At 36.3% G+C, this 25,416-nt stretch overlaps 1 protein-coding gene across 7 annotated transcripts in view; it reads left to right on the top strand.

Annotated features, from left to right (window-relative positions):
- The window catches only part of TFEC (transcription factor EC), a 227,338-nt gene that overhangs the window by 40,487 nt on the left and 161,435 nt on the right, over window positions 1-25,416 (top strand). For 5 of the 7 annotated variants that reach the window (XM_063642144.1, XM_063642148.1, XM_063642149.1 and 2 more), the window contains 2 exons: window positions 5,822-5,868; window positions 6,848-7,066. In XM_063642144.1, coding sequence (XP_063498214.1) covers window positions 6,869-7,066 — 198 coding nt within the window. In that variant the 5' untranslated portion in view covers window positions 5,822-5,868; window positions 6,848-6,868. Of the gene's footprint in view, window positions 1-5,821; window positions 5,869-6,818; window positions 7,067-25,416 lie in introns of all 7 variants that reach the window. The other 2 variants (XM_055283752.2, XM_063642146.1) reach the window with 1 other exon arrangement.

Below are 25,416 nucleotides of genomic sequence, written 5' to 3'. Positions count from 1 at the left end.
AATAACTCAGTGATGTGGCTAGCCCACAGGGCTGAGGATGCTTTTTACATTTAATTTAATTGGTAGCTATTTGGAACATAGGTATCTAGAGAACTAGGTTCTAATCCCATCTTTGGCACACTGTTTATTTCTGTAAAAGATATCAAAATACAGATTTGTAATTACTTTTCAATATTTCTTCTAACTTATTCATCTTTGTTAGGGAAAGCGTTAAAGATTGTGGAAGCAGTTTATCAGTCAATAACAGTTCGAGAACTCCACATCCCTGTTAGTTTTAATTTTGGCTCCATCACATTCTTTAGATAGGATAAGAGGGGTTCCTGCTTGACATGGTCATTGAAATAATTGCCTATGATGATACCATCACATGGTAAGAGCTCATTAAAGTCAACTTGTATTTGGGTTGTTGTTATTCCTATTCTGTATCTTCTGCTAAGAAAGTATTGTAAGCAGCAAAAATCACAGAGAGGTCTATCCTATTGTCTGGTTAATTCTGACACTTACTAACGGCTGTGTAATAAATGCCATCAGCTGCTGTGTGGTGAAATGTTGTATGGATGGTATAGACTTTGGGGACATTTTGCTCATTAATTGGAGACTTTCTTGGATTCGGTGTGTAATTCAGGTAATTCTCCAACAAAGCAATCTTATTTAGTCAAGCAGATTAAGTGGGAAGTAGGTAGTCGACCTCTTAATAGTTCCCAGGACAAATCAGACTCAATAGATTTCCACCATAATTAATTTATTTGTGGGTCCAACAGAGTGGTTTATTTTTGTTGGATTCTTTCAAGGATGGCAAATGCTCCACATTGAGAGAAATCCTCTTTTTCTCTTTATTTTTTGGTTAAAAGATGTTATTACATTTGTTTGCATGGATTGAAAGAAAAAAACAACTATTATGAAATAAAATTATTTTCTTTCCTTTTGAGAGAAGTCTCTTTTATCAGAATATAAAAATGAGTGATTTTCCCATTAAGAACTGATTCTTTACTGTAGAAAAAGTCTTCCTGTGACTAGTGATAAGTGACTGTGAAAATAAAGCTTATTGCAGTTGCCAGACAAACCAGAGAACCTGACTGAAAGAATCAGCAGACCCTTCAATGAGAATCAGCCCAAAATTCTGTACATTTTGGGGACATGTGCTCTTATTTGCTCATTCATAGAATAGTAGATTCTATTATTTTTAGAGTTGTAAGGGGCCTTACAGGCACTGTGCACTGAAGATGGTCAGTAAATGTTTGCTGAATAAATGCATGAATGTATTTTAATGTTCCTCTCATTGTTGAAATCCTTTCTATATTTTATATACTACAGAGAGTCATTTAGCTTGTGCTTGAACATTTTAACTTACTGAAAGCTTACAAAACTCTGGGGCAGCCTTTTTCATTGGTGTAACACTCTAATTATTAGATATTTCCTTTTTTTTTTGAGCCAGATTTTATCACCATGTAATTTCCACCCTTAAGTTTTAGTTTGGTTTTATGGGGGAACATTAAAATAAATCTACTTCTCCTTCACATGAAAGTTCATCACATATTTCAAGACAGCTATCATGTCCCCCATATAATTCTTTTCTTCTCCAAGCTAAACTACCATTTTTAAGATGATAGTGTTTCTAGTTCCCTAACCATTTTTATTCTTCTTTTCCATTATTTTGGCTGATGTCTCTAACATAGTTATTTTACTATCTACCATGTAATGAGTAAATTTTGAGCCAAGAACTGTGATAAACACTTTATATACATTATTTGATTTAAATACTCACACCAACCATGTAAAATATGTTCTTTCTAGTGAAAATACTGTGTCAAGGTCACCTAGTTAAGAGGCATGATTTGGATTCATACCAGCTCTAAATAACCACAAAGCCTTGTACGAGTAACTTATCCTTTCTGTACTTCAGCTTTCTCATCAGAAACATGGGGAATTATAATTATGCCTATGCCTTAGGGCTGTAGAGAGTAATAATGAACTAATATTTGTTAAGCACTTATAAAAACATCCGGCATTTAAAAAGCACTCTTGAGTGTCTGTGAAGCAAGCAAGCTGTTTTATGCTTTCACTCTATACTATATTCTCTCCCTATAATATTTCTTTTTAAAGTGGTTGTGGTATGCTAAATAATGAACCCCCAGATATGTCCATGTCCTAATCCCCGGAACTTGTGGATGTTACTATATATGGCAAAAGAAACTTGCATATGTGATTAAGTTAAGGATGTTGAGGTGGGGAGATTTTTATGGGGTTATCTTTGGTCAACCCAAAGAAATCACACAGTCCTTATAAGAGGGATGCAGACGTCAGAGTAAAAGAGAAGGACATGTTACCATGGAACCAGAGGTTGGAGTGACACACTTCAAAGATGGAGGAAGGGGCCACAAGCCAAAGAATATAGGCAGCTTCTAGAATCAGAATAAAGCAGAAAGATGGATTATCCCCTAAAGCCTCCTTAAAAAGCCAGCTGTATCCTGCTGACATCTTGACTTTAGGTTAGGGAAACTACTTTCAGACTTCTCTAGTACAGAAGTATAAGAGCAAAAAATGTATGTTGTTTGAAGCCACAAAGTTTTTGGTAAATTTTTTTAAAAGCAGCCACAGGAAACGAGTGTAGTTTGTATCCAAAACTGTCTGAAACCTTGTATTAGAAATAACTGAGGTCTAAAGAGCCTGAATTACTTCTGTGATGAGTATTATAGGCTCCGTGTTCCTAGTCAATATATAAAAAAATACATCTTACATCCAGAAGGTTCCACGTTGCATGTGATACCTGTAACAGCTTTTAAAAGGGAAGGTTAATTAACAAAGGACGACACTACTGACATTAGATCTGCCTTACTTTTCTTGGCTATCCCTCATGCTCATGACAGTCAGTGTGTGGGGAAATTTTTCTCTTCTGATCTCTTTGTCTTCATTCTCTGTCAAATGTCCTCTCTCCCCATTACGGGGGGTGGTGGGGAGGGGGGTTTCCTTTGGTTCTTTGAGAGTGAGATGTTTCAATGTCCCTTCCTAGCTGATGTCTTTCTTTGAGCCCTTCACATTTCTGTCATCCTTCTTTGCATGCTTCAGTCTCAACCGAGGGAGCCTCTGATACTTTTTTACCGCTGTTGCATTTCTTGGATGCTGCTTTTGTGAAGTGTCAGTTGTTTCTAGGTGGCAGAAGAAAGGTCTTTCACCAAGAGATCTGCTTCCTCAGATTCGCATGCCGTGGGGACCTACATCTCTTCATCTTCTGGAAGTGTGGGATGGGAGTGTGCAGAAACTCTCCATCTCCCTTGGAACTTCACCCCCACAGCATCCAGGTGCCCTCAGCATCCAGAACATCTCTCAAATTTACAGAGGATAATTGCTGCTTTTAGAAAAACAATCCCCCTCACCCTTGCCCTTTGCAAATTGTCACGGGCTTACGTACATCTACTGATTTATCCTAAATTCTCACCTTTGTTGTTTATTTTGTTTTATTTTTGTTTTAGAGGTCTCACAAAACACTGTTTGGATGCATTCACTGAAACTTTGATCAACTGAAATCTCCAAATCTATTTCCTATGAGTTAATGATGAGCCTGGATATTTTCTACCTGATATACATTTAAATTTTGAGCTCAAATGAAATATTGTGTGTTTTTCGCTGAAGTGGGTTTGGCCCATCATTCTAGCTTATCATACTACTAATAATAACAGTAACTTATTGAGTATCTACTATGTGTCAAGCACTGTTTGAGGTTTAAAGTATCAAATTACTGTTAATAATGGTTACTAAATTATATTGTTAGGATAATAAATTTATTAAGATAACAAGAATTTTCTTTTTAAATGTGTTACTTTTATTTTTCCCAACTTACTTTTTTCTCCCTTATTTGGATAGCATCCATTCTATGTGCTTCTCTAAGTCCTGTAAATGTGTTGAACAACTAATGATGAACGAAAGGTTCTGTGTCCATCATTAACATTATTATTTCAGGTGACTTTCCAAAACTTGTGTCCGTTTGTCTATAAAGGGCCTTAAAAGATAGAAATCTGAGACCTGAGAGTTATTTTCAGTATTTCCATAAGTGAACATTTTGGGAAAGATTAAGTTTATGTTGAATTATTAATCAGCTGTCTTTGGGAATGGCAATTTTAGCAACTTTGAACCTAACTAATAATTGAGCTCACACAGATTTATTTTATCAGTGAACGCATTATAAGAATCTTAGTAAAAAGCTTCGCTGAAATTAATATTTACTTATGCTGTGTTATAATCCTCCTGACAATCATCTGGGGAAGATATACCACTGACTCCTTTTTATAGGATGGTGTACTCATTTCCTAGGGCTGTCAAAACAAATGACCACAAACTGGGTGACTTAAGACAACAGAAATTTATTCTTTCACAGTTCTGGAGGCCAGAATTCTCAAATCAAGTTGTCAGCAGGAGTGGTTCCTTCTTGAGGGCTTAGAGGGAGAATTCCAAGCTTGCCTCCTAGCATGACACTAATCTCTTCTTTCTTCATCACATGGGGTTCTTTTCCTTCTCTGTCCATGTTCTCTGTGTCTCTTCCCCTCTTCCTGTAACACCAGTTATATTGAATTAAGGGCCCACCCTACTCTAATATAACTTCATCCTAATGTGTACCTTAATTACATTTGCAAAGACCCTTATTTCCAAATAAGGTCGTATTTACAGGTACTTGGAGTTAGGACTTATTGTGGCAGTGGGGGGAGACATAGTTTAACTGGCAGAAATAGGGAAAAGGAAGAATCATTAAAGTAAGAGGAAGCATGCATTCAGAATATGAACCAAGGACTTCTGTCTTCATGCAATACTCTCTTGACACCAACTCCCTATCTCCTAGTGAATTCCGCTTTATTTTTCATGAATTCATAGACCAGCTGTTTAATAATCAATCTGCTTTAGAATTTCAGAGGCCTAAAAATCAAGCCCACTAGCTCTTGGTTTCTAAAATCTATCTTTTCCTATTTTTAGTAAGTTTTTCTTATCGTTAACATTGGTTCCTCAAATACTTTTCTTGTTTCCAAGCTCACATAATTAGTCTGGGCCTAGACATTTTAATTTATTTAGATTGGTTTGCTGATCCCTTATTACCTACATTCCTCTATGGGGCTTCAATTTCATTTCAATGGTTGTTTTATATATTCTAGTTTAAAGCATAATTTAGAGCTGTGTGTTTTTTTTTTCTATGCATATATCCATTGCTCCTGGGCTACAGTTTGTCATTGAAAACATTAGTCTCTTTCTAGAAACATCTTCCCTTTCCAGTTCCTCTACTGTCTTCCATTAGGAGGTTGACAATTCAATATTGGGCACCAATTGTCACGTGTACAGCTATAGTTAATCAGTTAGCCAAACAACCAATTAATAGTTTTGAAGTTTGTATTATGTGCCAGAGGCTGTACCAGTTCTAATGATATAAGAAATAACATAGAATAAATTTTACCCTGAGGAGCTTATATTCTAGTTGAAGGGAGGGAATAGTAAACAGGAAATTAGTGTGTGCTAATTGCTATGAAAATATTTGAACAAAGGTGTTGCCTGTATACAAGTGGAACATCTTATCCTACTTTGAAAGAATTGTTAGTACCATACTTTTGTAATCAGTTATTTGCTCTCAAGTAGTGTTCCCTTATTATTCCAGATATTGTCTATCTGCCTTTTGGAGACACATGCTCCTATTGTATGTCCTGTTGTGTATAAGATGCAACTTATCACATTGAACATCCAATGTATGTTTTTGCCTTATAATAATGTACAACGTATGAATCAAATAAGAACACTATTCTTAAAATTAAAAAACAGTAACTTCTCTCTTTTTTTTTCTTTTCAGAGTCCTATCAATGATTTAGTTCCCTAGAGAAAATCAGAAAATAAAAGGTTGGTATGATATCTTATAAACACTAAAACCAGAGTTTATCTAACAGTGTTATTTAAAAATATAACTTACAGCATTAATTCTAAATTCCTCGGGGGTTGGGTCTGTTTATTCCAGTTACTTCACATTATTGTTATTATATAATGTCTTACCTAATATGGGAGTTTTTAGGGCCCAGAAAGAAAATGATGTTTTCCCAGAAACTCTGAATGAGAATTTGGATGACCATTAGCAAGACATTTAGTTCCCCCAACAGCTTCCTTGTCTTACTTTCAGTCCCTTTTAAGAGGTTACTTCCAGGACAGCACTGTTCTTCAGTCTGCCATAGCTCAAGCCAGAAATTGAGTGTGGGAAATGCGGTATCTATTGTGGTCTGTTTTTCTGTGTGACAGTTGTTCCTATTTTGTGTTTGTTTCTCATTTAATGAGGATACAGCTTTCATCCGGGGAGATGTACGGGTCACTTGTTAGTGCACTTAAATACACTAAGGCACTCCACCAGCTGGAAATTGTGACTTGTAGTTGAATTATTTTTGCACAGTGAATGGTTTTCCTTTTGACATATTTTAATATACTTGCACACTGAGAGCAAGAGTGGGTGAACAGAAAACAGACTGTTTTATTAACCCAGCAGTCACCTTTGAGGTTTGTACATGTCCACTTTTTTTCTTGCCTTTGTACATAATCCCAAGAGACTGGTACCTGGCTTTGCTCAGAATAACAAAGTCAGGCACAAATCTCCAAACACAATTGTTAGCTGAATGCCAACTGTTTCTTCTCATCTTTTTTTTTTTTTTAGCTTGAACATTAAGAATTACCTCTTTATGGGTGAACCATAACCATTAAATAATGAGTTTGTTTTCTATTTCAAATACCTCCCTTATCATTTACTAAATTTATTTTATAGTATGTAGTCTCCGGTGATAAAATATTATTTTGTATGTGTTTTACAGTGCTCCTTTTTTTCCAAATCCACTAATAGTGAGAAGAAAAGAAGAGAAATATGTTACAAGCTTTAACTGGACTTCAATTTCAGCTGAAAGAACAATTAGGAGAAAAGGAGAGAAGACTTCAAATCAGCCAGGAAATCAGTGCCCATAGAACAGAGTTCCACATGCAGTTTTCATACAAACCAGTGTTGCATAGACTTGTCCCAGCAAGACCACAAATTTATTCAAGTCAATTACCATCCTTTACCAGGGTATGTATCTGTATACATATATGGCCATAATTTCTAAGTAAGTATAGTAACTACCTCTGAAAATCTGTACGTTTTAATTGTACTCAAAAAATTGAAGAAAAAAATGAGAATAAAAACCCAGGGCTTCCTCCCAATTTCCAGTAAGTAGCTACAATTTACATTAACTGACCCATTTAACAGCATGGAAATATTAATGCAACAAAGCACCCAAAGTACATACTTTTCCTTTTCCTGTTATTATCATTATCATCTACATCATTGTCATGATACTACTACTACTTGATATTTTGGAGCACTTTATACTTTACAAAGAAGTTTTATATCATCTTATTTTGCTATTTGAATCAATCATTGTAGTATGCCATAATGAAGATTATTAATAGAGATACAATTTTTAAAAACACTCCAAGACTTTTAAAGCATAGAGAAGTGGTGTAGTGTTTAGGAAGGACCGTTTATTTTTATTATTATACTTTAGGTTCTAGGGTACATGTGCACAATGTGCAGGTTTGTTACATATGTATACATGTGCCATGTTGGTGTGCTGCACCCATTAACTCATCATGTACGTTAGGTATATCTCCTAATGCTATCCTTCCCCTCTCCCCCCACCTCATGACAGGCCCTGGTGTGTGATGTTCCCCTTCCTGTGTCCATGTGTTCTCATTGTTCAGTTCCCACCTATGAGTGAGAACATGTGGTGTTTGGTTTTTTGTCCTTGCGATAGTTTGCTGAGAATGATGGTTTCCAGCTTCATCCATGTCCCTACAAAGGGCATGAACTCATCTTTTTTTATGGCTGCATAGTATTCCATGGTGGATATATGCCACATTTTCTTAATCCAGTCTATCATGGATGGACATTTGGGTTGGTTCCAAGTCTTTGCTATTGTGAATGGTGCCACAATAAACATACGTGTGCATGTGTCTTTATGGCAGCATGAATTATAATCCTTTGGGTATATACCCAGTAATGGGATGGCTGGGTCAAATGGTATTTCTAGTTCTAGATCCTTGAGGAATCGCCACACTGTCTTCCACAATGGTTGAACTAGTTTACAGTCCCACCAACAGTGTAAAAGTGTTCCTATTTCTCCACATCCTCTCCAGCATCTGTTGTTTCCTGACTTTTTAATGATCGCCATTCTAACTGGTGTGAGATGGTATCTCATTGTGGTTTTGATTTGCATTTCTCTGATAGCCAGTGATGATGAGCATTTTTTGATGTGTCTGTTGGCTGCATAGATGCCTTCTTTTGAGAAGTGTCTGTTCATCTCCTTTGCCCACTTTTTGATGGGATTGTTTGTTATTTTCTTGTAAATTTGTTTGAATTCATTGTAGATTCTGGATATTAGCCCTTTGTCAGATGAGTAGATTGCAAAAATTTTCTCCCATTCTGTAGGTTGCCTGTTCACTCTGATGGTAGTTTCTTTTGCTGTGCAGAAGCTCTTTAGTTTAATTAGATCCCATTTGTCAATTTTGGCTTTTGTTGCCATTGCTTTTGGTGTTTTAGACATGAAGTCCTTGCCTATGCCTGTGTCCTGAATGGTATTGCGTAGGTTTTCTTCTAGGGTTTTTATGATTTTAGGTCTAACATTTAAGTCTTTAATCCATCCTGAATTAATTTTTGTGTAAGGTGTAAGGAAGGGATCCAGTTTCAGCTTTCTACATATGGCTAGCCAGTTTTCCCAGCACCATTTATTAAATAGGGAATCCTTTCCCCATTTCTTGTTTTTGTCAGGTTTGGGAAGGACTGTTTTTTAAAGTTACAATTCTGAGTCTGCATTGCTGGCTGTCTGATAGTAGGCCTTATAAAGCATTGCTTTGTTGACTTATTCAATGTGAAAGATAATAGTTATGCCAAAAACTGGTTATGAAGTTTGACTGAAGATTATGTTTTGTAGAGGATCTATCACAGTGTGTGTACGTAGAAAATGCATTGAAATGGAATTTTTGTACTGGAGTAGGAGGTTATTGTAGGTAACTTTGAAAGCAAACACTATGAGGATATATTCCTACAGTTGGTGACTTACTCAAGGTAGCACATCTAGTAAGTGGCAGAAGCAAGATTGGAACCCATGTCTCATGCTCTCAGTGTACATCTAAAATTTAGTCTAATTTTAATACTATATTTTGAGCACCTGCTTTTGACCAAGTTATTGAGCTACATTTGAATGGTACAGATATGAAAAAAGGGGCCATGCTAGGAGAGTTTTATAGTGTGGAATGGGAAATAAATAAATTCAATGAAAGAAAAGCTATGCACCATTGGTGTGGTGTATAGTATCGTACATGGTTTTGGTGATGTCAAGGAAGGCTTTGTTATTGTGGAGACATTTGAATTGGGCCTACAAGTATTGCCAGCTCCATTTTCAGGAAGTAGCTATATCAATAATACTTGCTTTATTTTTCATATTACAATTTTTTCTTAAAAATAAGACTGTTTCATTGACCTTGAGTAAACTTTCAATAACAATGCTTATTTATTGTAAGTTGAGCTTTCAAATACCTTTGCGTCTTAAAATAATCAGAATGTTCTGTTTATAATTATTTCTAACTTCATTACATTTTTCTTTTTAGTGGTTGCAGTTTTTATTTTTCCTCAAAAATATTTCAGCTGGTAGGATTTTAATGAAAAGTTGTTAGAAGATTCTGAGTTCTATAATCTGTTTTCTTTGAGTCCTCCTCATCATTATCCTCACAACCTCATGATAAAACAATACATTTTTAGCACTTGGTAAGCAAGTGCTATGGGACAGGCATCATGCTAATCACTTTACATATAGTATTCTAATTCTTCAGTAACCTAGTTCAGTAGCTGGAAGCCCCATTTGCAGATTTTGAACTGAGGCTCAGAGATTTTAAGAAATGATCTCAAAATTCCATGACCAGCACCACCAGCATTGCTGTTCTCTGACTATGACCTAGTGGTTCTTATTTGTCTGCTGTGTTGCGTTTCACTACTTTCTCACTAGCTTTATTCTTGAAAACGCTGATGATTCCCAGTAAGATTAACCCAGTATGAAGTAGATGAAATCACAGAGAGAATTTGTTGGCTGCTATTTCCAGGAAAGAGAGCTGATATCAGGGATGACTAGAGCCAGAACTTCAAATATCACTAGGAACAGCTCTATGTCTCATCTGTGCTTCTCTCTGCATATTGTCTTTGTTCTCAGACCAGCTCCTCCTTGCAGCAAACAGTATAGGCTTCAGTCCCTCCAGGCTCACATCTTCACAGCTTGCCATCAAGGAAAATAAGTATTTAATGTTATTCAGCTCCAGTGTGAACTATTCTAGGGAACATTTTCTGGCTCACATGTCTAGCCCTTGGCCTGGTCATTGTGACCAAGATGGTAAGTGCTATGCTCAGTTTTTTTAAAAGTCAGGTGTTCGCTTTGATGGCTGTAGGGAGAGAGGGAGGGGATGGTCTGTTATTAGAATTGGGAGGCAAAAGGGGTTGTACAGACATGGCCTCCAAGTAATTGCATAAGCCAGGCAGTTTTCTCAATTTGTGGCTATTAACACAGGTCATTATGATGCCTGCTCTTATTGTCTTAGTTAAGTCTTCACCATTTAACACCCTAGGTGATTAGTTCTCTTAAATCACATCTGTAGGATGGAGAGCTTTGGACTCATATTGTCCATTAAGGTAAACTCTGTCAAGTTTATTTTGAACAGTTAAAGTTGGTTTGACCCAAATATAGTCTCTAAATCTTAAACATTTAAAAAATCTAAGGTAGGAAATTCTGTTTCTGATAGGGAACAGGATCAGCCTATGCAATTAAAAGAAAAATTAACGTCTGATGAACAGACTTCAGACTCTGCAAAAGTGATGTGTAGACAGACACCCTGGGTACATTTGGTCAACCTTGCTTTTGGCTAGCATGTGCCAACATTTCAGAGCTTGCTCAAAACTATGCGATTACATTTCTTGCCTCAAAAAGCTGAGATTTTTTTGTCTGCAGTGACTTTATGAAGGTACTGCCCACTTTGAAACTGTCTGAAGTTAGCCAGGCACGGTGGCTCATACCTGTAATCCCAGGACTTTGGGAGGCCAAGGCGGGTGGGCATAAAGACTTGAGGTCAGGCATTGGAGAGCAGTCTGGCCAAAAATCCCGTCTCTACTAAAAAACAACAACAACAGCAAAAATTAGCTGGGCATAGTGGCATGTGCCTGTAGTCTCAGCTACTCGGAAGGCTGAGGGCTGAGGCAGGAGAATTGCTTGAACCTGGGAGGTGGAGGTTGCAGTGAGCCAAGATTGTGCCACTGCACTCCAGCTTGGGTGATAGCAAAACTCTGTTTCAAAGAAACAAACAAACAAACAAACAAAAAACAAAAAACTGTCTGAAGTCATCAGTCAGCTGACACTGACTAAGTGTTGAGGCACATTACTGGAAAGATTCTAAGCCTTAGAGACTTACACTGTGATAAATGTCTTTCAAATGCTGTGAGACTCTTTGATAAGACCTTGTAATGTGTTTCAACAAGTATTTATTAATTTATTTTAAAGAGTGAAATTAGACTGTTTTAGGAGTATTTAAAATAAGAGATATTCTTTAATCAATAGGACACTGTTTCTTTCTAAGCAACATCATATGTCAGCCCTGTGTTGAATGTGAATAGAGATACTCTATGTGGGAATCTCTATCTTCTTGGAATGCTTACTTTAATTTTGTTGATAAAGGTAGAGAGGTAGAAAACTATGAGAAAAATGTTGCTTCTTTCTTTTCTACAACATCTTGAATTCCCCACCACTCTATCAACATGTACATCTTACTCCGGGATGGAAGGTGGAAAGAGATGGGGAAAAGGAGCTTGCTAATTGGGGAGAGGATATTAGGATGAAAATTTAACTTCCCAGTTAAATGTCTCAAAGCCTTTTTGTGTAAAGTGGTGACTTTAAGGTTAAATCTGTCTCTTTTTGGCAAACACTCAGACGTTCATGGATGTGAGGCAAAGCTTTCATGTGCTTATGTCCTCTGACCTGGATGGCTACCTCTGAGATGCTTCTTTCTCTGCCTGCCACCGGCCTTCCTGCTGGCTTGCACTGCTGAGTCTGTGGCTAACAAGGTTCGTAGCATGTTTTCGTAGCAGCAACATCAGCAGTCAATGCCAACGGATCTGGAGTCTCAGCCACAGAGCCCAGGCTAGACTATTTTGGTTGCTGCCCCTCATCCACTGGGGGCCTGCAGGGATATTTAGGTCAACACTAAGGTGCTTCTCCTGTGTGTGTTTCTTTTCTCTGTTGGACTACATTGAATTTGAAGAGGCACCTAGGTAGAGGCAGTTGCATACTTGGATTTGTAGCTCAGAGAAAGGCTATAGACTGGAGAAAAATATTTGTAGGTTATTAACATTTACTTTTATTAAAGCAGTGATAGTGGATACGTTGGAGTTTCTGTTCCTTTGCAAACTCTCTACCGCATATGTACTAGTGGTTTTGTGCCAGAGTAGGGGATCAGGACCCTCACATCTGCCTCCTGGTCTCTCTTTCTCCTCTTTCTATAATTTTTTTTTTGAGAGAAAACGTGATTTCTTGGTCTTCTAGAAACTTCTTACATCTTCCTTTTTCCAGCATTGGCATTCATCCTTCCTTTTCTCTGGGGCCATAGGTCTGGAGAGCTGCAGGCAATGGAGGTCAGATTCAAAATATAAAAAATACCAAGAGATGTATACAGAGGATATTAATCTTGACACAGAGGTAAAACTTACGGAACACGAGAAGGCAGTGAAAAAATATTCAATCACAGCCTCATGTTTAGATCTCATTTTCTAGTTGTGCTTTGGGTGTTTTAAATTTGTTAAATAACCTGTATGATTTGATCATCTCCTCCAGATATAAATCTCATTTACATTTATGCTGAACAGCCTTTTGAAGTCATCTATTTCAAAGACCTCTTAAAACTTTAGCTTTTTTTTTTTTTTTGTGAAACACAGGCTTAAAAATTATGTCAAGTGGACTGTATATTATACTTTACATACTTTAAAGTCCCTCTGCCTATAGAGAGACTTTAAAAGGGATAGAAATTAGAGAAACTGCAAAGCTGAAAAAGTAAAAACAACTGTGCATTGTCTGTAAAAATATTTTTCAAATAAGAATGAAAACATTTTCCCCCAGAGTTCCCTTTTGTTATAAATGTGAGGAATGCATGGTTAGGACTTGAGCAAATGTATCTAACACTCTCTGATAATGAGTAATGCGTGAACTGAAATGGTAGCCATGCTTATGCTAAGTTTATAAGCATTTTGATCAACACCATATTCAAGAAGCTTAAAGAAGTCACATAATGCCCATTGTGTTGTCTGAATAACATCTATTATACACCTGAGACTCAGCATCTAATACCCTGTGAAATAGCTTGATAGCCCAAGAGCTTACTAATGGAGGAAAATGGCTCACTGAAGCTGAGGGAAATTAGAGTTGCAGTCACCTGTTCTCTTAGAGTCCTCTAGTAGAAGGCAGTCTGGCACTGTGGTTCTTATTAATCAATACCTACATCTCTGGGTCTGTCTTGATTTTAGGTAATAAAGCAGAGAGAATCAGACAACCTTCAGGTAATAAATTGCAGGATCTGGAGAAGTTAGAATAGTAATGTTCTCCCTTTTCTTCACTATTATTGACCTGTAATTTTAGTATAATTTCCTTTTACTTATCTTGAAACATAGAAAATTGGTCACCTTTAACTTCATAATCTTCCTCTGTAAATGTAAAGACTGTTGTCCATTTTCAAATTTTTCTTGTATGTCTCCTCTTCTGAAGGCTTTTAGGAGTTTATTATAACTAGTAGCGACCTCTTTACATTTCCCATAGTTATTTGAAAATGCATCATGGAATTGATCAAAAAATATTTCTTTAGATTTTTAAAATAATATATACGCAACAAACAACTTTGTTTTGCTAATTTTTAGTGGCAAACTGCTCTCCTCATTTTCAATTATCTTTTAAATATGCATGTCCGGAGACATAGATGCTAATTATTTCTAGTAGCTGCCACCGAATGAATAACAGTGTCTCTATGTGTTAACTGACCCTGTGGCTGAAATTTCAGATATAGATAATTGACAAAAACAGAAATAGTATCATTTCTATTCCACATTACATTTTATATTAATATTTAACTATAGAAACTAAGAGATTCAGTGCAAGATATAAGGAAATGTCATGTCTTGGTTATTTGTTAATTATTATTTTTGCTCACTAGATTCAACAGCTACCCATCCTTCCTGCTGTCCTTTCAGGTTTCTAGACTTTAGGTTCAAGTCATTGTCTTTCTACAACTTTTTTGAGACCTGTCCATTCTGACTACTCTGAATCCTGTGTAAGCAGCAGCTTTGGCAGAATCACTTTCCATCTTCTACTGCACTTATCAGAGAGAAAACGAACTTTCCACTTTCTGGCGTCTTGGTTGGCTCTGAGTGATCACAGCTTCCCTGCTTTTGTCTTTGTGGAGACCTACTCCCATTTCCTGCTCTGCTTCCCCAGGGCTCCAGGTGTTCCCTCAGGCTTTCCTTTGCTTGTCTCACTTCTAGCCTCTCCCTGAAAATGTTCTGCCAGTTTCAGGTAATCATTATTACTGTGCCTGTCTTATTTTCTACACAACCTCTAAAAGTCTCTGAAAATACCACACTATTATCTTAGGGTTTTTGTTGTTTTTGTTTCCTGGTTAATTGTTTGACTCACCCACTGAAAATGTAACTGCATGGGAGTAGGGACCCTGCCTGTCTTATTGATAGGTGCAGCTCCGGAAACTAGAGCACAGTAGGTGCTTACCGAATATTTGGTTTTCCTTAAAACTGTTTTTGGATTTCTTTGCTTTTGACTTTTCATACTATCACAGGCAAAATTATCCACTAACACTGCTTCGATAAATGTAAATGCTAACAACCTACAAATATTTGTCTCGTTTATAGCCCTCCTCTGAGCTACACATCCAAGTATCCATCCTCTTCTACATAGATGCCACTTCAAATTCAATATTTAGACCCAAACTAAATGAATAAGCTAGTTTCTCCGAATGCTGCCACAAGTGTAAACGAAATGAAAAACTTGCTAATTCTTAAGTGTTGTGTACTTCATAACTGGAATACTTATCCATGCACTTAGTCAAGCCTTAGAATTGGGGTCATCGTTTCATTCTCTCTCCTTCATCTCTGTTATTGCCAAATCTTGTTGAACCTGCCTTGTAAATAGTTCTCAAATCTATCCTCCTTCCTTTATTGTTGCTCCTACCACCCTAATCAAGGTCATCATTATTTGTCATCATTATTTCTGTATTCTTACAATATTCCACATTGGTGTCCTTGGGTCCAGTCTCATTCCTATCCAATCTTTCTCTACCACATATCCTCAGAGATCAGTCATCATCTAAATGTGACTATGATACCCTTTTCCCAAACAAACACACCCAAGAAAGCTCTTCAGTGGCTTCTCATTCTCTTTCAGAAAAAGTCCAACTCCTAAGTCAGCTGAAATGGGGTGGTGTATCCTTAAACCTCCCACTGACCTTTTTTGCTTTGAGTGCTGGGAAGAGTGAATAAATCACATGATTGATCCTTAGGCAATTTCTCCCATATTATACTTTTCTAAGCTAGACTATAGTTAGAAGCCAGATAGAAAACTTTGAGGTTATATTTTCCATGAGAACCTTGTATCCTGTTTTTCTATATTAATAATTAAGGATTGACTTTAAACTTTGAAAGCAGAAGAACATGAGATAGGACTAATATCTTATGATAAAAATTAAAGAATTTCTCCAGTGTTCCTTAAGATTAAAAGACTATAGAAAAAGATACTGGTAAGCAATGGTTAGAGTTTTCTGTAAGAGTCATCTTTGAATCAGCTCCAACATATGAACAAATGTTCAGTTGAATCACAGTTTTCAGACATTACTGAATGGCAAACTTATTTTTGTCTAGAAAACTTTCAGTTATTACTTGCATCCCATTTCAGACATAAAAATGTATCAATAATGCCCTCAAGCATTTTCTAATTTTGAGATATAACTTAATGCCTTTTAATAATTTACAATACATTCATTATTGCCCCACTGCCCCAACTCCCCCCAAGGTCTTTTCTGCAATCAACATATTTTAAAAGTGAAAATTTCTTTGCTGGTTCCTGTGAGCAAAAACACCCCTATTCTTTCTCCAACTAATTATTTAAATAGCCAGTCAGGTTTACTATTGGGGCAAGTAGTTTGAATATTTTTAAAACTTTAATCCACAGATTGTGTAAAGTGTAAAAGTAACATATATGTTAAACTTATTTAAAGTTGTTACTTTCTGATTCTACCTTCATCTTCTTTTCTTCCATTACAGTAGGAGCATATTGCAATTCCCTTCTCTTTCTTCACTGTTATTAACTTTTCCCCTTTTATCAGAAAAAGGATCTTGCTTTCTTTGATTCTCTTATTGATATTTTAAAAGGACTTTTTTTCCTCTCTTGCTGTCTCTCTCAGGCAAGTCCCATCTCAATTGTCCTTTGTCATTCATTGTCAGTCTTTGTGTCCATCCTCTTATCCCAGCCTAGTTTTTTCCTTTTTCTTTTTTTTGGGGGGGGCATGAAAGTGGGGGACATTGGTGTTGGGAGTCTCATATCAGTGTCAGGGCTTAAGCAAAATGCAATCATTTTCAAATGTGGATTGCAGTTTATACCAAAAAGGGAATGTTTCTTTGTTTCAATAAATTGGAGTTTCCTGCAACTCATACTCATTTAAAGAAATTTTAAAATAGAACTTCTAAATAACTAATAGCTGGAAAATCCTGATTTGGGGCTTTAGTCACTAAAGATAAGAAAAAAAAAACATTTGCTTCCGTCCTCCCATCTGGCTTTTATACATGCATTTCAGGCTCAGTATGCTCTTGCTCTTTCTTTTATCTATGCCCATCTGCTTGTATGGTGTGTTCTCACCCTAACATATTTTCAGACCCTTGCCATAGGGCAGAAGTGCCAAGCAATTATTTGTTGAGATAGATAGCCCACATAATACTGTAAGTGACATCTGTTCTGTAGAAAATCCCTCCCTTGTGGCAGCAGTGTCATATTGGCAGCTCATAGGAATATTGGAATTGACATAGAGGGACAATTGAATGTTTCATCTTATCCTGAATTCTTACTCAGAATGCATCCAATACCAGATGCTTTAGAGAACCAAGTAACCCCCTGACTCTTTCTCTTGTTCGCTCTACACCTATGGTAATTGGCAATACTACACTACGGGGAAAATTGCTTCCTGACCCCAGCTGGTAACCAAATTATGCCCTAAAGCATGAAGATTGGCATACTTTAAAGTTTATTGCAGTTAAGATGCTGAAAAAATGGGATGTTTTTCATATTAATGTGCTTACTAGATTGTTTGACCTAAATAATAGCTTGAATAGTAAATTTTACAAATTACTCTTAATAACATGATTTGGCAAAATTACAATGACAGATGAACATTTTAAACTTTTAAGAGTGCTGATCTCCATGTTTGGCAATTGGATCTTCTCTTTTAGGCTATTTTCAAATAGATGATAAGAAAAACAGACCACAGTCTATAGTGGTTTAAGGCTTGGTTCTTTATATAAAGGTATATTTAGTAAAATATGTTAATTGCTTCTGGGTAAACTCTGAATTTATTAACTTTTAGCCATTTAATATTATAAAGGCAGGCAGAAATTGGAGCTATAGTCAGTATTGGTAAATTAAAAATACAATATACAAATTAGGTTCTGTATAAATTCAATTTCCCATACCATCTACATTGATGCTGTTAATCTCTTCCAAAACACTCAGAACATCATAAACACTTCAGATTTTAAAAAAGTTAGAATCATTATGAAAGGCTTTTAAAATAAAGGTTGAAATGAAAGCACTCAACTACACAATTGGACTAACCCATTTATTTAGGCTTATATTTAAGTAAAATTTAAAAATTTAGTAATAATATGCTGTATTAGTTACGCATTGTTGCAATACCAACTACTATGAAAATCAGTGACCTAAAACAACTATATTACCTCTTCATGGTTCTCTGGGTTAGCAATATGGGCTAGGTTCATTCGCTTGCTTCCATTCTGCATCTTGTTGGGTGAGTGTCCTGGAGATTGATATTCTAAGACAGCCTCACTGAAAAGTCTTGTTTGAGACTGACTGATGGCTGTTGCCTGAGCCGTGTGTCTCTAGCAGTATGGTTTGGCTTCTTCACATGTGGATCTAAAAGCAGGAAGAAAGGGGACTGGTCGTAATGTGGAAATTATTTTAAACTTCTACTTGCATCTTGTCCCTTCAGCCAAATCATCATGGCTAACGCTAGAGTCGCCGTGGGAGAAGACTGCATAATGGAGTGGATAGAGGGAGGTGTGATTCCTTGGGTACCCTAACTGTAAAAATCTACCACATCTTGTTCTTCAGGATTACCAGTTAGCAGAACCTTACTTTCCTAATTATTTAACATGGTACAGTCATTACTAGAATCTTGTGCTAAATCCTGTAAATCTGCAAGAGAAGAGAACTGTGTAGAAAATGTAAAGATCAGTGAAATGAATTCCTTACTCGATCAGTTTTTCTCTCTACGTATTTTCGATACCGATTCTTTGTAGGACATGTGGTTTGCCAATATTTATTCCCTATATATCTTTTCATCCTTTTAACAAGATCTTTCACAGAGAAAAACATTTAAATTTTGATAAAGTCCAATTTAATGAATATTTATTTTATGGATTGTGCTTTTGGTATCATGTGTAAGAACTCTTTTTATACATTGCTAGATTCAATTTGCCAGTATTTTGTTGAAGACTTTTGCTTCTAAATCTATGAAAAATATTGATCTGCAATTTTCTTTTCCTTCCTTCTTTCCTTCCTTCCTTCCTTCCTTCCTTCCTTCCTTCCTTCCTTCCTTCCTTCCTTCCTTCTTTTTCTTTCTCTCTCTTTCTTTCTTCCTTTCTTTCTTGCTTTTGTTGTTTTTGTCTGGTTTTGGTATCAAGGTGATGCTGATCTCATAACGTAAGTTGGGAAGTATTCATTTAAATTATATTTTCTGAAGGAGATTCTGTGTAATTGGTGCCAATTCTTAGTTAATGTTTGGTCATCTGGGCCTAAAGATTAATTTATTGTTTTCAAATTCAAGATCAGTTACTTTAACAGTTATAGGGTATTAAAATCGCCAATTAAAATTGTGGATTTGTCTGTTTTTTCTTTCAGTTCTCTCAGTTTTCCTTCTATATATGTTGATGAGCTGTTGTTTGGTGCATGTGCAGTAAGATGACTAGGTGTTCTTGGTGGATTCACCCTTTCACTATTATGTAATAGCCTTCTTTGTTTCTGCTTAAGTCTTTTTGCTCAGAAGTCTATTTTAGGTGGTGTTAATACAGTTATTCTTGGTATTTAAAAATTAATGTTTGCAGCTGGGTACAGTGGTTCACGCTGAGACCAGTCTAGGCAACACAGTGAAACCCCATCTCTACTAAAATAGAAAAATTAGCTGGGCGTGGTGGTGCACGCCTGTAGTCCTAGATACTCGGGAGACTGAGGCAGGATAATCGCTTGCACCCGGGAGAGGGAGGTTGCAGTGAGCCGAGATTGTGACACTGCACTCCAGCCTAGGCAACAGAGCGAGACTCCGTCTCAAAAAAAAGAAAAAAAAGGTTAATGTTTGCATAGTATATCTTTTCCTATCCACTCAATTTGCTTATATTATCATGTTTTTAGCAAGTTTCTTATAAATTTGATCATGTTTTTATCCACCTTGCTAATCTCTATCTTTTGATTGATATGTTTAGATCAGTTACAGTTAGTATAACTATTGATATGTGAAGGGTTAAGTCTGTCAGTTTATTTATTTATTCACTGTTTGCTTGTTTACTCACTCTGTTTCTCATTCTTTGATTTCCCTTTTCTGTCCTTACTGTAGATAATTTAAACATTTTTCAGAGTTTCATTTTGATTTATTTAACTATTTCTGAGTCCATATCATTGGATAGTTTTGTTTTGTTTTGTTTTTTAGTGGTTGCTCTGGGTATTACAGCACAATAATCTTTCTTTATTCACAGTTTTGTTTGTGCTGTTTTCGGTTATCCGTGGTTAACCATGGTTTAAAAATATCAAATACAAAATTCCAGAAATAAAAAATTCACAGGTTTGAATTGTGCTCCATTCTGAGGAGTGTGATGAGATCATACACCTTCCTTCTCTGTCTCCTGTGGAATGTGAATCATCCCTTTGTCCTGCATCACCACACTATAAAAACTGCTTCCTGTTAGTCACTTAATAGCCATTTTTGTTATCAGATTAACCTTTGCTGTCTCACACTGCTTGTGTCCAAGTCACCCTTATTTTACTTAATAATGGCCCCAAAGTGCAAGAATATTGATGTTGGCATATTGTTGTAATTGTTCTATTTTATTACGTTGTTGTTAATATCTGACTGAAGCTAATTTGTAAATTTAAATTTATCATAGACATGTCTATGAGAAAACATAGTAAATGTAGAGTTCAGTACTAATGCAGTTTCAGGCATCTACTGGGGGTCTTAGAACATATCCTCCCATGGATAAAGGGGGACTACTGTATACATATATCTACTGTCACGGTCTACATACTTCATAGTCTCCTGTATTGACATTTTACCACTTTGCGTAAAGTATAGAAAATTGATTTATATTCAGATTCTTTTATCCTGCCCACTTTCTTTTTTCTTTCTTTCTTTCTTTCTTTCTTTCTTTCTTTCTTTCTTTCTTTCTTTCTTTCTTTCTTTCTTCTTTCTTTCTTTCTTTCTTTCTTTTTTTTTTTTTTTTGAAACAGAGTCTCGCTCTGTCGCCAGGCTGGAGTGTAGTGGCGCGATCTCGGCTCACTGCAACCTCCGACTCCCTGGTTCAAGCGATTCTCCTGCCTCAGCCTTCCGAGTAGCTGGGATTACAGGTGTGCGGCACCACGGTCAGCTAATTTTTGTATTTTTAGTAGAGATGGGGTTTCACCATGATGGCCAGGATGTTCTCGATTTCCTGACTTCGTGATCTGCCCGCCTCGGCCTCCCAGAGTGCTGGGATTACAGGCGTGAGCCACAGCGCCCGGCCTATCTTGCCCACTTTCTATTTATAATATTAGTTTGTCTAAATACTTTGAGCACACATCAGAAGGCATTGTAATATTTGCTTAAATCACCAAACATGACTTTACAAGCTCATGAAGAAAGAACTGTCAAAGCTCAACAATAAGAAAACAAACAGCCTAGGTTAAAACACACAAAATATCGGGACAGATACTTTACAAAAGAAGATATACAAGTGGAAAAAAAAAACCTATAGTAAGAAGACTCTCAGCATCATACGTCATGGAGAAGTTGCAAATTAATATGACAGTGAGATTCTACTATACACATATTAGAATGGCTAAAATCCAAAACAATGAAAATACCACATATTGTCAAGAATCCACCTGCTCCAGCCTTCCTTTTTTCTTTTGTTTTATTTTTGGAGAGATAAATACAGTTTAATTTGGTCTCCAAATGAAAACCACATTAAGGACGGATTATGCTCTTTTAAAATATGAGACAATTTGACAAGTATGAAGGTAATAGCAATACAAAAGTGAAGCAACAGTCAGAGATTTTATAAAGAAACCACCTTTAAAAAGTTTATATCTCAGGAAGGCAAGAAAAGTGGTTATAGGGGTGTGTGTGTTTATGTGTGTATGTGTGGAGCGGGGAGTGTTGATGTTGGCTGAGCCCATAAGACAGTAGAAATCTTAGTCAAAGTATTTGGGAAAAAGTCCTGTAAGAGTTGTTGAAGAAGAAGGATTTAGTCAATAAAAGGAAATACAAAGTTATATTTAAGACTTATTAAGTTCAAGATTACAATGGAAAAGTGGTAGTAAGTAGTTAGTACTGGATTTGGATTAGACTTTAGAAGAGGAAACACATCTAATGCACAGATGCGGCAGTTAGTTGCAGAGGCAATAGATGAAGCCAAGACAAAGAAGGATAATAAGCAAAGGATAGAATCTTGGAATACATTCATTATTAGGAGGGAAGAGAGGAAGGGTTGAGAGTAGTGGACGAGAAAAAAAGTAGTGTAATATGATAGAGGGCAAAGCAAGAGATATTCAAGAAAGAGGAGCTCCTCCAGATGCAGTAGAAAAAAAAAATAAAAGGAAATGTAGAATCCCTAAAGGTCATTGAACTGAGGTGATCATAGCTGACCTTTGAAAGTGTCATAGTTTCAAAAAGATTTGGGAACAGAAGCCAGATTACAACATATTAATTGGTGAGTTCAAAATATGAAAGGCTACTTTGGTAGTAAAAGGAGGAAAGGGGAACTGACGATAGTTTCAGGGTACATCACAGTAAAGTCTTAGTGATAGGACCATAGTCTACAGCATTTGTATTAGTCACATATACTGGATATTGCATATGAAGCTTTGGGGTTTGGATATGTGTGTATGTATATGTGTATGTGTCAACACATGCATGCTAGCACATTTGCTACAATGTCACCTTTTCACTCATGCATGCCTGTACCCCTAAACACACACACTTTTGTTTTGTTTTTGCAATTAGTATAGTTGCATAACTAGAAGTGCTTTATGTTTTCAATAAAACAGAAAAACTTTATGAAAAAATAGGATTTAAGGTGAGTTAAGGCAAAAAAGTTTTGAAAATTCAGTGGTTTTATGGCCAAATATTAGACTGCATTCTGAAAAGGTCAAACTCTGAAAGGGATATTAAGTAACCAGCCCTGTATTATAAATTTTGTAAATCTTGGATACCATTTTAATGATGCCTTTGCAAGTGGGTATTACACCTGTTAATTAAAGTTGAAAAAATAACCAACATCCTCATTATTAGTATCTATAAGTAGCAATTCATCTGCTGAATATCCCAGGCATATATATTTAAAGCACAATGTGTTACATAAAATCAGTGATTGTAAGTTTAATTAACATCGAATGAGACTTAGCAATTTAACTTCAATTTACAGCATAAAGGTTATGTGTGCTGAGCTCATTCCACAATACTGGTGCTATTATAACATTGAACAGTAAATTGACCACTGAATAAAAAATAAGAACAAAGAAAAGCCATTTGTAAGTTGGACAATCTGTAAGACTACTATATCCCAATGTACTCTTTTGTTTGTTTGTTTGTTTGTTTTTTTGAGACGGAGTCTTTCTCTGTCACCCAGGCTGGAGTGCAGTGGCTCAATCTGAGGTCACTGCAACCTCAGCCTCCCAGGTTCAAGCAATTCTCCTGCCTCAGCCTCCTGAGTAGCTGGGACCACAGGCACATGCCACCACGCCTGGTTACTTTTTTGCATTTTTGGTAGAGACAAGATTTCACCGTATTAGCCAGGATGGTCTCAATCTCCTGACCTTGTGATCTGCCCGCCTTGGCCTCCCAAAATGCTGGGGTTACAGGTGTGAGCCGCCACGCCCGGCCAAAGATGTACTCTTATTTTAAAATTTTTAAATACATTTGTCATTACATGGTAGTACTTATGAAAAACTAAAACCCGAAGTCTAGTCTAGACCTACACATAATGAGAAAAAAGTAATCACATTAACAGCAGTTGGTCTTATGCATCTGACTTCAAACCAATTCTGACTTCTATAACATTGTTCAGGTTACCAGATGCTGGAGGCAAATTCTCTATAGTGTTTATGATCTCACACTCAGGAATCAAAATTATTTATGTCCTTTTCTACCTCCTTAATGTATTTAAAACTACCTCATATGTTATTCTGTTGGTGTCCAATCTGTTTCAGTGGTTTCTATACTTGTCCTGCCTACTTTCAATTTCTTCTTGTGTTTTGTTTTTGTAAATTCGACTCACTTTTATAAATTCTTTCAAATTTGTACAGCCTGGGGAAAATGGAAAATGAAGGAAAAACACCAAAACCTTATGCACAAAAGTTTTGCAAACCGCCTTTAAAAAGTTTATATCTCAGGAAGGCAAGACAAGTGAACATTACCACATTTCTGTTATTGATTTTTTGGTGGGTCAGGTTATGTCTATACTAACTTTTAGAGCTTGCATTTCCCCCAAGGTATATCCACCTATGAATATATTTTCCTAACATACACTTAGATCTTGCTATCCGTATCGGAGCTTTGGAAATCAATGATGTCATAATATTTGCAGAGAAGACAGGGATTTGTCTATAAAAAAGTTAGAGATTATTTTTGGCATAGCAGATGTAAAATATGGAATATGAAGTGACACAGAGAATATGCATTTGGTAAGAGCACACTGAAAAAGTGATAAAAATTAAACAAAAAGAGAAAGAAGAAACAAAATCAGACCCACGCTAAAGCCATTTAACAGGTTAGTCATATATTAAATTGTGGAGCATGTAAGTCTAATATTCAGAAGTCAAAGCCTCAAATTTTGCATTTTCAGTTTTTCTTCCTGAAATGCTTTTCTTCTCTTTCTGAAAAGAAAGGGTCTTCTCTTGCCCATTTTGTTGTCCTGTGCCTTTGTGATCCTTCTTTCTCATATGTGTGCCCTTGAAATATTTGCTTTCGTTTTTAAAAAAGTAAAAATAAAGGACTCATCTAAGAATTGCACCTGTAGATTTTTCTTTTGCTTTCCATTTTTCAAACATATATATTCTATGGACCACATTGCAGAGTTCATGTGTCTTACTATGGTTTCGTGGATGTCACGTCTTCTTACTAGAAATTTTCCCTTGAGGACAAGGCCCAAGTCTACTGCTTACTTTGAAATTTCAAAGTACTCAGTCTGCTGCTGTATTAACTCAATAGGTACTCGGTAAATGTTAATTGATTGGATAAATGAAACAATGAAAGAGATGCAAGTCCTTTCACCTTTGTAAAAAATGATTAATCTATGCTTCCTTTAAACTGGCTTAAATTGTTTCAAGGGCACTTGTTGGGGCCTTTTGTTAATTTAACTTGCATTTTGTTGTAGAGCCTGTGGAAGTGTCTAGTCCTAAAGTAATGGTCAGACTCGCTTCCATAGTATATTTTCTGGACATAGGATTAGAGATCTAATCTGGCAAGTGGTTAACTACTCAGTGACTATTGAGGTGACCCACATTTTCTACTTTTTAACCCCTAATATGGGTAAAGAGAGCAGTAATAAACATCTCAGAAATATGCCTTGTGTAGTTGGTGGAGAATGCCCAATCAAACAAATTAATTAAATGTATTAATGTGGTGAGCATCTCCTTTAACCATAGCCTGATTTTAAGTCTGTTAGAACAACATCAAAAAAAGGGTATGTTCAGTAGAAGTTTAATTCATGTACACATACATATTAAACTTCCTTCTTAAACACTGAGTGTTAAAATGTCATCATAATGGAATGAAAATACTTCCACTGAAATGTAAAATACCAAAATATCTGATTAT

Source organism: Symphalangus syndactylus, chromosome 6, assembly GCF_028878055.3.
Source record: "Symphalangus syndactylus isolate Jambi chromosome 6, NHGRI_mSymSyn1-v2.1_pri, whole genome shotgun sequence".
Taxonomy (NCBI): domain Eukaryota; kingdom Metazoa; phylum Chordata; class Mammalia; order Primates; family Hylobatidae; genus Symphalangus; species Symphalangus syndactylus.
Note: the sequence above shows the minus strand (reverse complement) of the source record. Positions and strands in the feature narration are given on the sequence as shown.